General features: G+C 37.6%; 1 protein-coding gene across 3 annotated transcripts in view; it reads right to left on the reverse strand.

Annotated features, from left to right (window-relative positions):
- CDKAL1 (CDK5 regulatory subunit associated protein 1 like 1) overlaps positions 1-17,379 on the reverse strand; it is a 415,077-nt gene extending 397,698 nt beyond the window's left edge. For 2 of the 3 annotated variants that reach the window (XM_062569910.1, XM_062569908.1), the window contains exons 1-4: positions 17,294-17,379; positions 16,276-16,313; positions 12,858-13,024; positions 10,662-10,774 (exon numbers count right to left, since the gene is read on the reverse strand). In XM_062569910.1, the coding sequence (XP_062425894.1) occupies positions 10,662-10,774; positions 12,858-13,024 (280 nt within the window). In that variant the 5' untranslated portion in view covers positions 16,276-16,313; positions 17,294-17,379. Of the gene's footprint in view, positions 1-10,661; positions 10,775-12,857; positions 13,025-16,275; positions 16,314-17,293 lie in introns of those variants that run through there. The other variant, XM_062569909.1, reaches the window with a different exon arrangement.

A 17,379-nucleotide genomic window follows, 5' to 3' on the forward strand; every position in this document is an offset into this window, starting at 1 on the left:
TGTCAAGTTAAGGCACTTCTGAACTCAAATTTATCCTGAACTCTCTGAACAGCAGAAGTGAAACTTAGCAGAGTCACCTCCAATAAAAAAAAAATTAAAAAAAAAAGGAAAGGAAAAGAAAAGAAAAAAAACAAACAAACTTCTGGCTTGATAAAGATAAGAATCACTAGCAGCACTAAAGCCAGAGCTGAAAGCCAAGCTGTCAGCCATGTACAAAAGACAACACTGCTTTTGATGAGTCTGTATTTGGAAGATCACGGCCAGACCCAAAGACAATTTGTAAAATACATTAGTTTTCCAGTAAGCCATTATTGGACAAAAAGAACATAAAAGTTAAATAGTTTGTGGAGAAACTCTTTTCTCTCTTAAGTTTCCAGTTTGGGATTTTTTTTTTCTCCTCCTCAAACTGTATTTGACAACAACTTATTTTTCCTTTAATTAAAAGGTTTTAACAAGTTTTTTATATTCTGCCATCATGCCACCAAAAAATATTTGGTGGCACTCAGCATATGTCAAGGTCTCACACACAAACTTTCTATTTTCTAATAGAAGACTTCTAAAGATCATCAAGTTGATATTCTGCTTTCATCACTGACACTCATAAGTTTCAAATCCCTAAAGAGGTTGGATATTCAGATTTTCTATCATCTGATGATTTGCAGCTTCACATTTACAATGCAAGATTAACATTTACCAATGTCATACTTTGAAATATTCACTTACCAAAGACCACAAATAAAAAAATCTCAACTCATAAACAAGCAACAGCATTTCAAAAGTCAACTATCACTTAGGGAATCAATTATAAACAAGCACACTTCCACCCTTACTTTTGTTGGTCTGGCCAACAAAAACTTATAGTCCAGAATGTCTAATAAGATCAGCAGCCAACTGATCTGTTTTCTATTAAATTGCAAGCCAAAAAAGCTCACTTCTCTATACATCAGTGTTTTGTACTAATCAACAGCAATTCACTTTTGGCTCGATCAAGTCAAAGTCTATTTATAGTCATCCAAAATAAAGTTTCTGCTGAGCTTCTTTCTGTAAGCACATTCCAAAGCCAAGGACTTGACACAAGACAAATGTTAGTGTCTTCCACTTAACTAGATGAAGCCTCTTCCTCAGACCCAACACTTAACAATAACTCCAACTGGTAGCATACAAATGTTAAAAAGATTCACAAACTGTTTCTGTAGACACATCCTATCTCTGCTAAGGAAGGCTATTCTAAAGACAGATAAGCCAACTTAAGTTCTCCATGGTTGCTCAGCTGGTCACTGCATCCATCCTGCTTTCCAGTGATGTCTGAAATGAGCACAAAAGAAGAAGTCACAGAAACTGGACAGGATGAGAAGCATGAAATTCCCCAAGACTGCAGAAATACAATGGGTTATAAGAAGAAGAAAAATTCTAAAAGCTATGTTTTAGAATGTATGACTGAAGATGTTTATTGCATCTTTTAGGGTGAAGGGTGCTTCTATTTCTAGTGTTGCAGAGACCACAGAATTCCTGTTTCTGTGAAAAATTAAGAGTCTGTGCATCACCTAATTAATTTCAAATTGCATGTAGCACAAATTGCGTGTAGTAATGCAACAAGGAAGCACAACAATTCAACAGTTATTCCATATCACATAAGGAGGATACAAATAGCATGGGAAGGTGCTCCAGTTTTGCCATGGACTATGGCACAATGTCATTCCAGTAGCACAAAGTTCCCTCCCTACAGATTCAGAGGCCTTTCATTGCAGAGCTCTACTGCTCCCAGTGTGTACAAAGGAAAGACTGCTTTTGGCCAGTTTGCTCTTCTCCACGATTTCAAACACCATCCATAGTAAAAGATTCTATGAAACAAACAAAACAAAAAAAAAAAAAAAAAATCAGGGAAATAAAATTCACCTTCAGGAAATTCTGGCTTATATAAACTCAAGCAAAGTCACATGCTCATTTATGGGAAATAAAATATATATATTTGCACATAGCCCAAATTAATTATACAAAACTCATAATTAGATGGGCCTCATCCACCTTCATCTTAGGGTGTCAGTTGAGCAAGTGGCACTCTCCCTTCTAAACCAGCGTTAAATCAGAGCCTACATACTGTTCAGACTCTGCACGAATGAACGATGAACCAAGTTTGGGAAACTTTGGATACAACTGCACTTATGACAACAGTAACAATCTACCTGAAATACTACCATTAAACTATAGCATAATTAATGATCTTCAATCTGAACGTGTTCCGTGTTTGCACTATTAGCTGAATTTAGGGTTTTAGCTATACTACTCTAACCTTCCATTTCAACAGAGAGCACTTGTTCAGTAGTCTCTACAATTTTCAGCATCTTAGTGTGATAAATACTATCAGAAAGTTGACATGAGTTCATTAAAATAAATTAAAATGATTCCTCAATCTATATCCTTCCTGCTTCTTCCTTAGTAAGTAGGGGGTCATATTGATCATTATATGCAAAATCCTCCATGCACATTTCAAGTAAGAGACCTTTTATATAAATTAAACCAACTCCCTTAAACCAACAAACATTAGGTAGAAAGAGGTTTCTAAATAGAATATTTCCTTTAAGAAAGCAAGTTTAGTAAGTTAGTGTTTTATGAATCCCAAACCCATAATCATCACTCATTATTGGAACTACAACTAATGAGCTCCAAAAAACCTAACTTAAACTGAGTGGTATCTCCAAGATAAAATACAAGTGTGACAAATAGACAGGCCTCCCCAACACTTAATAGCAAAGTTATCAGCTAAATGTTTACACATAAAGATCAGAATAGTAAGATAGCAAACAATTTAAATTAGAGCAAATTTAATTGAATGTAAATGACTATTTTAAATAAAACTAATGCAGCCTTAAATTAAATCAGGAGTACAGATCAACAGTGATTAAAAGGTTAACTGTCCAACTGACTGATTTAAAAATAATAATAAAATATATTTTAAAAGCTATCAAGATAGAGAAATTATAGTATTGACACCTCACCCAAGGCTGCATTATTTATCCAATGCTGCCATCTTTTGGTTCCTAGTGATATAGCATTAACCCTTATCTCAGAAGGTTTGTATTTTGAACATCCATGAATTTAAATTTACTTCAGCTGAAAAAGTGGCAAATCTGTAAACCACTTGACAGTATTGTGTGATTATTGTAGAATAGTAAAACTTTTTGATAACAAGAAATCAAAAGGATACGTCTGAGGTTATCCCATACCAACTAGGCCTTGAGAAAAGAGTTTAGGATGCTATGAAGCATCATAAGAAACAGAATAAAGCATAGCTGCGGAGTAAAAGAGAATCTAAGACAGCAGAAAATGCACTTCAAGGATGGAATCTTGAGAGAGAACACCTATATGTTTCTTCCCTGTTTTGCTCCATGATTACACCTGTTTTGTACATCTGGGAGCAATGGAAGCTCTGCAGGCTCACATAAACCTATCTGAAGTTGACCACGAAGAACCACTACAGCAAGGTAGGGAGGGGAAAAGAAAGGCGGGGGCAGAATCAGAGTATAAGTTTGTTGTCCATATTTGGAAATAGAGTCCGATTCAAAAAAAGACAAAAACCACACACGCACACACAGCTTTCCCGATTTCCACTTTATTCTTTACCTCTCTTATCTTAACCAGAGCCTAACAAACAATGTTCTGTCAAGTACATTATTCAGCAGAACAATATCCCCCAAAGACAAGTTGTGCTCCATTCGGCATTCTTACTGGCAAGAAGCCAGATACTAACTCAATAGGTTACCTTGCCTCCATAAAGTAACAGAAAGCAATAGCAATCACATCCAGAGTCCAGCACTGCAATAATCAGGGAACGTGAGCCTGAAATACACTGAAGGCATCTTCATTCAAGAGTTGCACAGCAATATCTGATCACAGTAAATTTAGAGAACTTTGCACTAATCAGCAATTTCTTAAAAATAAGGAACTTGCAGCTAAACTTCATCTTTATGAGCAACTAAAACGGTAACCAAATTATAGCAAGAGCCTAAAAGTAAACATTAAGTCTCTTCCATTAAAAAAAAAAAAAAAAAAAAAGTAGCAATTCTTCAGGTATTCCTACAAATCTTATTATCAAAATATGATCTTGCTCTCACCTCTTTGAGAATAAAATACCAAGAACATCCTCAAGTTATAAAAATTTGGCCTGTTCTCACATTAGCTTAAGTCTTTTATAAATTAAAACTTATACACAGAGAACCATGAAACACATGGAACTATCACAAGTAGAATGCTCTATATCACCTGTACAACTATCCTGAACTCACTTCATCACTGCTACTTATGTTTTATTTATCGATTGCTTCCCCAAGTATAACAAGGACAATCTCCAGTTACGAGGATACAAGTTACCAGAAGTTGAAATTTACTTTTCATGGTTCAATTCTTCTGTATTATGAGTTCAGCACTGCTAGAACTAAATCCTACAGCACAACAATTAGAGTCTGCAGCTAATTGCTTTGCCACTGAAAGAATTAACCCTAAATATGTATACACACTAGAACTTGCCTATACAAGCAATATATAGGTGTCATTAATCACATTGTGCATGTAAGCATTTTAGGTTCTCAGGCCTGCTCCCAACTTTCAGATTCCAGTTCTCTGTGCCTACAAAAAAAAAAAAAAAAAAAAAAAAAAAAAGCTCAATTTAAATGGAGTGCAAAACAGGCACACCATTTTGATTTTGAGTGAGATTTAAAAAAAGAAAAGCAGCACACATTTATCCAATGACTGAGCTAAAAGGGCAGCAATACAGGAAGCAGTTAGGAGGAAAATGGTCACTTCCTCATGAACAACAGAAAAAAAAATTCCTAGTCTGAGAACCACAGGAGGAGTTCTGTCCCATAACAGGGACAACACCCTCCAAGCTACAAACTTGCTTAATAGGAATAAGCAGCTGATGGTGAGGAGGCAGGAGTAGGAAAAAACTCACTGAAAAGAGGCCGTACACCTTGCACTGCGCTAGATGTCAGAGGTGATCAGTAACAGAACACTAGACACACACACACTAGGAAGTTTTACAGGGACTACAGGATCAGCAATATACAGCTGCCAAAAACCACAATTATACATTAACTCATAGCGACTCAGGGTACACTCTGATGCAAAGCAGAATCACAGTATGATGTTGCATTAACAAAGGATACTCCACACTTGGGGGAAAAAAGAAAAAAAAAGAAAAGGAAAAAACACCACACCACTTCAACAACTCCAGACCCACCAGCTCATTTGTTGCCTTACAGAATACTTTTCTCTGGGGAATATCTGTATTCTTCCCAAGGAACTGCAGAATCCTGAATCCCTACATTCCTGCAATCCCCTCTGCCCCATTCCATGATCATTGTCTTTTTTTCCTCTATGTTCCATCCCATCCTCCTCAAACTCATCACTATCTCACCATGAAAATTAAAGGTTCTGAACAAATGACTAGAGTTCGTTCTTCTTGAAGGATGGTGCTTGATCTCTCCAACTCTAACAATTACGTCAACAACAATTAAAGAACTGAGAAATGAAAACATCTCCCCTGTCTGGCCCCCAAAGGGCAGCTCACGTGTTCACAGATCAAGTGTACATGACAGCAGGAGTTTCAGGCTCAGGCACAAAGAACCAAAACACAAAGTGAACCTGTGACAAAAAGGGCTTCTGAAAACAGGAGATCATATCGGTGGAACTGCAAGAGAACGTTATTTCACTTCAACAACATGGACAAAGTAAATTACTTTACTACCTCTTCCAGCATCAAAAAAATCAAAAGCTTTGAACTCCAGACTTTCAGTCAGTTTGAATCTGCAGAAGGTATCTTTTACAGAAGCAGTGAGACAGGTGTGTAAGCAATGCAAAGTCATGCAGGATTATGACTCTATAAATTACAGACAGGGAGAATTTCTCAGCAAAGAGATGAAACAATACAGGATTTGCATCGTAGCTCGGCTTTTCCCCACTTCTTGGCTGGTTCACTGAACAGGACAGTTTCTCACCTACAGGAATGTAATCTGGGTTACTCAGATTCTTCGCAACTTTCAGGGGGAAAAAAAGTTACACATTTCTTCCAAATTAGGACCGCAACTGCAACTATCTGAAAAAAATATGAATCTAAAAGCAAAGACTAAACCTGAATTCTCTGATTGATAAAGCTACTTACCAAGCACTTAGTGAGTAGTTAATAAAGACTTTCCTCTCAGCTTAAGAGTACTAGAAATGCCTCATGACGAGGATGGCTCACACAACACCAAAATTTCACAGCAGTTGCTACAGATTTTTTTCTTTCTAATAGAACACTTGCAAAGCAACAGAGAACTGTTATCAGCAGGGCTGAGAGAGAAAAATGGAAAGACCACCTGCTGATTCAGAACAACTGAATGCATATACCAGAAACCAGCAGAAGCCACAGTCAACAATGCAGCTTCATAAATGAGTACACAGGCCACAGAGAGCTTATTTCAAGTTAACAAAAGAACAGAATACAGTATCCTCTTCAAGAAGGGATTAAATTTCTCTGCCTTAGGACAATTAAAAAAAATCTAAATCTAAAAAGATTTTTAAAAAGCTTACTGTGCAATAAGAAGGTACTTTTAAAGTAACTCTTAGAATTCAGAACCTTGTACTTTGTTTTAATTTTATTCCATGAATCATGGGTCAATGTATGCATAATCTTGTCCATTTTCCAGTCAAAATGAATAAAATAGATACTGTAGTATGTTTACCATATCTGTACGAGAACGGCCAAAGTCCAAGAAAGTATGGTTCACACAAAACAGAGGACCATGGGAATGCTAAATTCTACACTTGTTAGTAGCATCACATCTGCCATTTCACAGATGTGAATCTTCACTTCCTTTTATCTCTCTCTCCTTTTCAACATAAATTCTTAGGCAGGTAAGAAAATCTGCTTTTCCTTGTCTTTTTCCTTCCTTCTTCCACTCAAGTTTGGTGGTGTAGCAGATGGAGAGCTAGTCTTAAGACTAGTCCAGCTATCTCAACCAGTAAACAAAACCGATGACTAATTCAAAAATTAACAAGCAGGAGAAAAAAAAAAAAATCAGAACTCTTTAATTTAACAGCATTTCTAAATATTATTTCAGACTTGCTTTTGGGAAATACAGAAATTCTCTACAGAGTGAGTTTCAAAGCTGTAAGGCATAGATGAACTGTAAACATTAAGCTTCAATAGGAATTGGCAAGTGTCACTGATACAAGTGCTGCCAACAAGCAGCTTAATCACAGTAGTCAAGTGAATTCTTTAATGTGTTTAAGAGGCACAGGAAAGAATACATGGAAAATAGACTGCCTTTCCATCCAACAAACTTCCAGACAAATTGTGCCAGATAATAAAAAAGATGTCTGAACAGAGATCAGTCTGAAATTGCACAAACAGACTTAAGGAGCTATAACCACCTCATTCCCACTTAAATCAAAGCCAAGCCCACCGAAATAGCAATCAAACAACTCCACTCCTTTTTGCTTCTGAAATTCCAGGCTATAGGAGGAAAAAAGTTCTATGATAGTATTCAATTATATTTCTACTTGGGAGAAAAAAAAAATAGTCTGGATAAGCAGCTACTTTAGTCTTTCTGAATGTACACCAGTTGTTGCTTCCTCTCCATAATTCTTCTAGTATTTGTAATTCCTTAGTAATTCTTTTATTGGTATGTTTTTCAATGATTCTATGAAGGGAATGCTTTGGACCTGAACTGCTTCAAGCCAAAAGCAATAATTACAAGATAACAAGCATGCCAAATTGCCTGACCCATCAAAATATATTCAAAAAAAATAGGCCAAAAAAAATCCACAAACCCAGCAACCTATGAATGCCTACACATGCTGATAAAACCACTCACTTCATAAGGCAATTCCTTACATGTCTGTACATGCTCAGTTGCAGTTTTCAAAGAAGTTCTGTGAAGTGACATACCCACTCCCTTCCCTCACAAACATCTGTCTCCTATTCTTGCAAATCTCCCAGCTCCACTTTCTCACAATGGGCATTAGTTGTCTATACTACAAGAGTTTCTTCCACCAAGGTCTATCTCACAGACAGCAGATAGGTCTGCAGGCATATCTAAACTGTAGATATGCTCTAGGTCATTCTTCTGCATTCCCTGAACAAAGTTCAAATCAAGAACAGGACAGAATCCATGCACCAGAGGGGAAAGGAATAGTACTGGAACAAAATTTTTTGCAACAAAGGACAGAAGTGTTAGTTCTATAATTAGAAAGCATCATTAAATCAATGTTCAGTTTTGTTCAAGTCAATTCACAAAGTTGCGCTAGCACAACTTCTAGTTAGCAACAGAAGTCTGATGCTGCTTTTTTATTCCTCATTCTTTTACACTTGCAATTAGAAGACCCTAGAGAGAGTGCCTGACCATTTCCCTTACAAAGGAGCAAAAAATGCCAGTAAAGGTCATATTTTATTTCCTAAAAGACAGAACTCCATTCCAGCAACTTTATTCAACAAACATTGTTAACTCAAAAGCTCAGGGACAGATAGGGCACATATGCTAATCAAAATGTACTACTTTAAATAGTTCTCCAAGACACTGGCATCAGATGGTATCTCTGGCTCCTTACTGAATATTTTCCTTAAGTTTCTAGCACTTTTACATTAAATTAATATAAATCCTGTCAGTGAACTGCAGCATCAACTCTTAGAAATCAATTCTTACAAGACAAGAACTTCTCATTTGCTCCTTTTCTGTAGTTTAACATAATGAAGTTCAATCTCAAGACCTGTCCTTTAACATATGACCTTCCAAAGAGCAGTTACAAGTTCTGTTTTCAAGGACTGTTGAAATATTAAGCTGTTTAGAGTACACATAGGTTAAGTTTTCCAGATTAACCACCTCAGCCATTCAATCATTTCCCCCCTCTGTGGTTGTTAATTTCATAACTGATCTCAATCAAAAGCTTATGAGCTACATAGGCCTTATATGTACATAAGTATATCATATGCGTAAATTGTATCAAAGACCTTACAAAGTAAAAAATGTCAGCAAGACACCTGGTAAGAAAGCATTTTTAGCTTTCTTAGAGGTAAGTTGTAGTATACTAAATTATCAAGTACAAGGGAATACTAAAGAAACTTTTGCATATTTGCATTATATTAAGCAACATTACTACTATTACTGAATAATTTCTTCACTGCACAGAACAGTAACAGACTAAATCCCCTTCATTCTAGCTGAACTTCCCAATAGGCTGTTAAAAAAAAAAAAAAACAAAAAAAAAAACAAAACAAGCAAGCTCCATTAAGAAAAGGACTGAACAGAGAAATGCTGGGAAGTGTGCTATATTGGAATCTCCTCTATTGAAGGAAAGACAGCTCAAGGTATATTACGCATCAAATGCTGAAATCCTAACTGCCACTTTGACAAGAAGAAAAGTTCATTGTCTCTTGTCTCACTGCACACCTTTGAAAAGAGATTAACTCCATTTTCTCTATACTCTCCCATTAGGTATTTGCAGTCTACAACTAGGATATGCCATTAGGCTTCTCTTCTTAAGGATGAGCAGACCCGATCCTTTGTCTCTTCTCATACATCATGTGCTCCCTAATCCATCCTGGTGGCCCTCCACTGGGCTCACTCCAGTATATGAATGTCTGTCTTTTCCTAGGGGAATTAAAACTAGAATTAAACTCTTTTCCCTTCACTCTTCTTCAAACTTTTCGATCAAGTTCAACAAGAAGAACTCACACAATAGGCATTGCAGTCTACATGAAGTCTATTAGATGACTGCTCTGCCAGAAGAACATAACTGTTTTGAAACCACTCATCATCTTAATTATCATTTCACTTAGTTCCAGGAAAACACTTCACTTCTTCAACCTCAGGTCAGAGGGATCATAATACAGGATGGTGATAGGATACCATTATTCGCCAGTGATGATGGAAACAGGACTTTCCTTTGGGTTTTAAGTTGTCAAAGCAGCAGCACAATTCAATAAGAAACAAGGTTCTCTTTTTGTCCCTGAAGAAGAGTTCCCTGTTTACCTATCACAGAGAAACTGTTAGCTCAGTAAGAAAAGAAAAAGGCAGACAGATAGTATTCCCAAAGTTGAGCCACCATATCATCTCCTCCCCTATCTCCCCCCCAATACGATGATTTTCTGCAAGCAATTTTTTTAATACTATAGATGGCAGTGCCTGGAAGTAGTAAAATCCATCTTCAGAAGACAAACACATGTAAGCACTCATTTTAAAACCTGCCTTTGAAGACTCCAGAGGGAATGTGTTTTCTCTAGTGTTAGTAAAATAAAAATAAGCCAAGGATTTCCTAATAATTGAAACTGCAGTCAAAAGATGTTAAAGATCCAAATAATATACAAGTTTAACTTAGCTTTTAGAACTGCATTAGAATTCACTTTAATTTAATAAGTTATACTAGAACTGATTAAGTTTATCCATAGGTATCAACTTGATGTCTTAGATCAGAAGTGCATCATGGTTTTTGTCCATACACTTATTTCACAACAATAAATAACTTGTGAATAACATTTTCTATTTACACTAAACTAACATGCAGGAAAGAGACTGAAAGGAGATTTATCAAAATGTAATTCAGCTTTAAAAAAAATTGATGAAAGCTTGAAAGTTCTGAACATTCATCCAATAAAACTGAATTATCTGACTTGCTGATATTTTTACCTGTAATTTTGTACCCATAGGCAGCCAGTTGTCCAGCCATATATTCACCATCCGAATTATTGTGAGAACATCCCCATGTACGAATCCAGATTTTCTGAGCACCAGGAATAATGCTGTTAGTAAAAAAAAAAAAAAAAAAAAAAAAAAAAAAAAAAAAAAAAAACCACACACCACAATTAAGAAAGCAAACAGAAGACAAACAAGCTTTGCTTTTCAGCCCACTGGACAGACCCAATTAACTGTAATTCTTCAAATACATAATAAGCAGTACAAATAGTAATTACCCGAGAACAGCTAGGGAAGAAAGCTGTGATTATGTGATTTTAGTATGGCGGTAAGAAAAGAGCTTTAGAAAGGGAAGGTACAAGGGCAGCAGCATAAGACAAGATTCAGTACACTGCAGTTACTATAAAAAAAAAAAAAAAAAAAAAAACCACACACACACACACATTGTAGCTTTCTGAAAATTATTATATCATTAACAACCAACCTCCAAGTAACTGCAGTGAAACCAGGCCCCTTGCAAACAAACCATTAGAGCTAAATCAAAACCTTTTGATATTATTGCACCCATTCAGTGTAGCTCCCTCCTTACAAGTCTCCTTTATAAATCCTTAACTAAAGCCAGCTACCAACTGCAGTAACATCTGAGAGTTCATACTCCAACCTTTCAAGGCTACAGAGGTAACACAGTAGATCTGTACCACCGAGCCAGAGAGCACAACAGTTTAAAACTTAGAAAGAAAGTATGTCTGGAATACACAAGAAGATTCAACTTTGGGGTATCAATGTTGTTTAAAAGAAATCTTACACCTAACAGAAGGTACCTAAAAGTGCCTAAACACTGCATGTTTACACAAGTTTGCTTAACAATCTTTAGATTTGGCATTCTTTTACTGGCATCTTCAGCTCAGTGAAATGGTTATTACAGAAGCTTCAGTGGAAGCTTCTTTTTTTTATTTTTTTATTTTTATTTTTTTTATTTTCCTAATGAGGAAAAATTCTATGTACCAACTTGAAATTAATAAGGTACATAAACCTTGATCTCCGAACCTTAGTAGAAATCAGAATCAATTACTGAGTTCAGCTATCATGAATCAATTCCACTGCACCAATGGAGCAGAAAGTTGTTTACGTTCAACACAGAAAAGGGTATGTTCCCTAGTTATTGCATAATATTCCCATTGAAGTAAAACTAGGCTTTCAAAAGAAGTTTCACTATACCATATGCAGCACATACAAACGAAAAGCACTGTTCCACTGATGTTGTCAACTTCTTAGCAATTCTCTCTCGAATTATTTTCAGTTATTACAAATTTAGGGGGGGGAGGGGACGACTAACCAGGAAAGTGCTTTTCAATTTTAAAGATGCCAAGGAGGAGTTTGTTTTACTTCACCTCTTATTTGTGGCTATTATTTTGAATTACTCCAGACCTCTGCTAAGAGGCTAAAGCTGAAATTTACTACTTGCATATCTGCCTCCTCCAAAAGGACCAAAAAGCATTTCAGACACATTCTTAAATTTGGGCTTGAATAAACACTTAAGTCTTAGAATGGGTACAGGGTTCTTTCCAAGCAATACCAAGCGTCTATTCTGACTACACTCAAGCTTCTAATGCAATAGATTCAGTTTTACTAATAACTGACTTCATTCCTTCTTCAAATCCCCTGTCTTCCCAAATCACCTTTCTTCCTAGAAAGAGGGAAGAAAAAAAAAGTACTTTTCAAAGGCAAAATTAGTTCAAATATGTACTGCAGAACAGGCATCAATATCATCACGCTCAGAATTTTATTTCTCATCCCTACACCTCCAAAAATGCACTCCCAAACTGTATTTTGAAGAGCTTAGCTTCCACTTAGGTACTGAAGATGAAGAGCACAATTTTTCAGAAGTGCTTTACATTTACGAGCTTTCTCTAAATAGTAACAGGAGCTATTTTTCCAATTTGATTACCTCATTAATCAATATCTCAATCATAACTGATCTCTACTGAAAGTTTATTTAGAACAAGTAATTCTTTTATTACTATTACTCAGTGATCACTACATTTTTATAAACACTCTTTCGTCAATTTTTAACTTCTATTCAGATTTTACATTATGAAGTAATAAGAAGTTCCACCTTATTTTTTAGAAGCTCATAGCACACATGAGATTTGAGGAAAGAAGTAAGAATGGGTTGATTGAAGAATTTACCTGTCACTTGGTGGATCATCGTCTGTCTGAATATTTTTGTGTGAATTGCGTTTTCGCACTTTTGGAAAAACATTCTTTCTCACAGACTGTCGCTCATGTGGTTTCAAATCTTGCGCTGACACAATATCCTCAATATCTTCAAGCACTGAATCATATGCAGCAGGCATCTTGAAGAAGCATTTAGAAAGACTGATGTTAGCAAGTGTTGGAATAGCCAGATATAATTCAAAATCAAGAATCGGATATTTCTACATATATCTGCAATATATCATACACAGGAGAAATATCCAGCATATAAAGACAAACAACTCTCTAGAGATATTTCCTAATACTCTCTTCCCCCAAGATCTTTCAGATAGGAGAGAGCTACAAACTATACAGTTTTTCAGATCATCTCCAACACGCCATCTTTTGATTGAAAAATCCTGCAGCTTCTCTGACACCATATACCCAAGACACAAGTCATCTTTATCATATGAAGCATCACAGTGAAATAATGAGTTTGTTATGTGATGGATATACTTCCACTTAAATTACAGGAGGAGAATGGAAAATACAGCATTCAAGAGCCTACACTGGAGTCTGCATGGCCCTTTTATCTGTGCGCTGGAAACAGATGCACAGGAGCTCATTATGCCAAAATCCATATGAATACAAAATAAACTATTCTTAGAACTCCTGACCCCACAGGACCTTCATTTGTGTTATTTCATCCATCAGGACAGCAAATTCAGAATTTCTGCACTCAAGTACAAAATGTTAAATTACCATACCCAGCTAGTATTGTCATCTAGCTAAAATAACGCACAAATAGAACATTAAAAAGAATTTTGATATATTTTTTCATCCGTAAAAAGATTTATACACTCACCAACATATGTACATACACACATACCCACACTCACACACACTCCCCCATGTGCACACACCCCAACACACACATACATACCTAGACCCACTCACACATATATACACTCCCATACACACACACAGGTGCACACAAGCACATCCTGCACACCCAGACCCTACAAACCCAACCCTTCTCTCAGACACTCACCTACCTGGACACACCCACCAACACACACATCCCTACACCCAGACACTCACATACGCACTCCACATGTGTCCCCCCACAGGCACCCACACCCATATGCACACACCCCATATGGAGGTGCACCCTAAACACACACCCTACACAGCGGTGCCCCTCTAACACTCCCACATACACTCCTCATGCAGACACACCCACACCCTCCTCCCACATCCATACCCATGCCTCCCCTCCACACCACATCTCTTGAGCTCAAGATATATATTGGTTTTCCAATATATAAATGGGCTGCTAAAGGCACTTATGAAGGAAAAAAAAGCCAGACAGACAGACAGAGAAAAGAAAAAGTGGTTGCACTAACTTTAGGCCTTCCACAGTGTGTTAGAATCAAGTCACTTTGTAAACCATGTTTTCAATGGCACATGAATCTCAGGATAAACGCAGTTTACTAAGGAAATCATACAAAGGCATTTCACTACCTTACACAGAAGATACATTAATATCCTAGCTTACAATGAAGAACAAAACAAACAAGATCTTAATTTCTCTAAGTATCAGACTTCAGGAATAGATAATTCTCACTATTGGCCTACAGGATATGTTCAGACACTGCACTGGAAATATTCAAAAATGTAGGAAGTTAAATATCTGTACATATTTCCAGTACAAATGCCTCCATCAATTTTGCATAATATACTCAGACAACCTGATTTTATTTATTTTACAGGCTACATAATGATTTGACAAAGCAGGTGCATTGGACATCAAGATACTTAAGTATTTAGTTTTCTTCTAGACCAAAAAAAACCCTCAGGATCTTTAAAAATGCAGCAAATAATTGGGGGGGAGGGGGAAAGGTTGTGAAAAGTCTAGCTGTAAAAAAATGCTGGAATACTGGAACAGTAACTTACTGTAGAAGTTCCCACAAAAAAATCCCACACAGAACTACAACAGTACACAAATTTCATGGCTTAAAGTTATTGAGTCTACTGGGTTAGTATTGTCATTAAGTTATTGGAATTTAGCTGAAGAAATAAGCTATTATTTTGAGCTATAATTAAGAAACATTTTCCAGGACAGAAATTTAAATAATAAGTAAAAATAAAATAAAACGGGACAGGGGGAGGGGGGAAGATGACTATACAAACTTCAGCTTTGTTAAAACCTGCATATTTGAGTAGCATGCCTAATCTATTTGAGGGTATACTTGATACACACACACAGTGGTGTACTTAATCTATTTCAGTGGTGTACTTTACATATAAATACACAAGGAGGAGTAGGACAATTTAATTTTGACAGAAACCAGCTTTAGCCTTGCATTTCTAGGATTTTCATATTTCAGTATTTGACTTCTAAAACAAGTAAAATTGTCTTAAGGACTTGAGAAAAACATTTCTATGTCTAGACTATTTAAAGTACAGTCTTTTCTACATCTGAAAATTCACAATAATTTTCATCTCCAGGCCTACTAAGATTCATTCTTCATTTTCAGTCAGACATACACACTGCCAGCGCTCTAATTAGGCTCATTTAACCAAACTACTCCCAAGGTAGCACTCCCTAAATAAATCAGCGAATTATTTTGTTGGGAAGCTGACCCACACAGCAGCAAAACAACCCATCACATAGCACATAACTGACACACAACGTAATTGGCACTATCACCCTACCTTAACATCATAAAGAATAAAAAGACTATACTGTAACAGATGCAAGAAAAAAAGGAGGGGAGGGGAAGAAGAAAAGAATGGGAAAAAAAAAAAGAAGAACAGGTGGATCCCTCACTAACTAAAGAATTTTGGAACAATATCTGAATTGAAATCTTTTTTTCTCACTGGCTCATAGTGTAAGAAAAGATAAATGAATTGTTTTTCCAAACTAGGTCTACTAACTTCTCACCTAAGTGTACTCACACCGCACCTCTGAGCAAATGTGTAATACAAGTAATATATATATCTCAGAATAATATTGCTTTCCAAAGAATGAAAGTTAAAGGTCACAGCTTCAATGTCAAACACAGTAAACTTAATGTAAATAGGACTTTTAGTAGACGTCACGTCACTAGCTTGTTCTAGAAGCTGTCCAAAGAATTTTTTTGTCTGCAGAACCAAAAATGCTTTAAATAGTTACATCATACAGGTATCAGAAAGATAACTCACTTAAAGGCTTTTTGCATAACCTTAGAGGAACCCTGAGAGGCGTGGGGTTAAACAACAGCCAAAGGTAGATTTTTCAATTATCAGCAAAGAATTACCTTTTTTTTCCCCCAGAAACACATCTGATATAATGAAACAGCTAGCAAAACAAGCAAGCTTATTTATTTCCATGGCCCATAAAAGAAAGAACACAAACTAGATATCATACCTTTTTATATCTGGTCTAAATCCTCTCAGACAATGATTCTAGAAGAAAAAAAAAATATGGCATGAACAAACAGAAAGAACTAACAGACAGACTGTTCTATAAGTATTCTTCATTCTTTTGCAGAAATCTCAGCTTCCTACTTTGACCTGCATAAAAACTCCAAAGGATAAGGTGTCACTTATGGTGACTTGCTAACAAGTTAAAACACGAATCAAATTTTACCTATCCATTCCTGGGCAGATGCACTAATCTGACTCTTCTTCTTTAATAGAGTCATTTTTAAAAAATGAAAATCTGACTGAAGTACTTAGACTTTAAGACTGAAACTGGAGAGGCAATATAAGATAAAAAGTTAACTAATTTGTTGTTCTTATGCTGTCAAGCTTTAACCCACAAAAACTTTATGCTCTTAAAAAAAAAAAAAAAAAAAAAAAAAAAAGAGTATTTTAATAAATAAGAGGCACAAATGGAGTCTTCATACAGAGAAAGCTTTCCTTGCCCCAGGTTTTGTCACTCATCTCTCCCTGACCTCCTAACACTAACAGTGCTTCTTTCCACAGAGAAAACTTCCACCCAGACAGAAGAGGACTGCTCTTTCCTCCCTTCAGCAACAGGTGTCTCCGGTGAAGGCCTGGGCTGCTATCGCCAGGCAAAACGAGCCGCGCGGGCCGCCCCGCCGCTCCCTCCGCGGCCCGGGGCAGGAGGCCCAGGCCGCAGCCGGCGCCGCCTGAGCCCCGGCTCCCATCCCGCCCAGGGGGAGCGGCGCGGCCCGCAAAGCCCTCCCCAGGCACCCGAGCACTCTCCCGGCCACGGCGGAGGCCGCCGCCTGCCCCCGGCCCCGCGGCAGCGAGCCGCCCCGCGGCGCCGGGGCTCGCGCCGTTCCTGCCGCCGCAACGCTCAGCGAGCGCTGCCCGGCGCCCGCCGCGCGCCCCGAGCGCGGCCGGGGACGCCAGGGGCCCGGCGGGGCGCGGCGCCAGGCGCAGGGAGGAGCGGCCCAGAGGCGAGCCCCAGCGCTCACCTCAGCCCGCCGCACCGCGGCCTCCACCGGGTTCCGCCATCACGGCCGCCCGCGCACGCCGGCGCGTCACAACGGGGCCGCGGAGG

This window comes from Rhea pennata, chromosome 2 (assembly GCF_028389875.1).
Source record: "Rhea pennata isolate bPtePen1 chromosome 2, bPtePen1.pri, whole genome shotgun sequence".
Classification (NCBI taxonomy): Eukaryota; Metazoa; Chordata; class Aves; order Rheiformes; family Rheidae; genus Rhea; species Rhea pennata.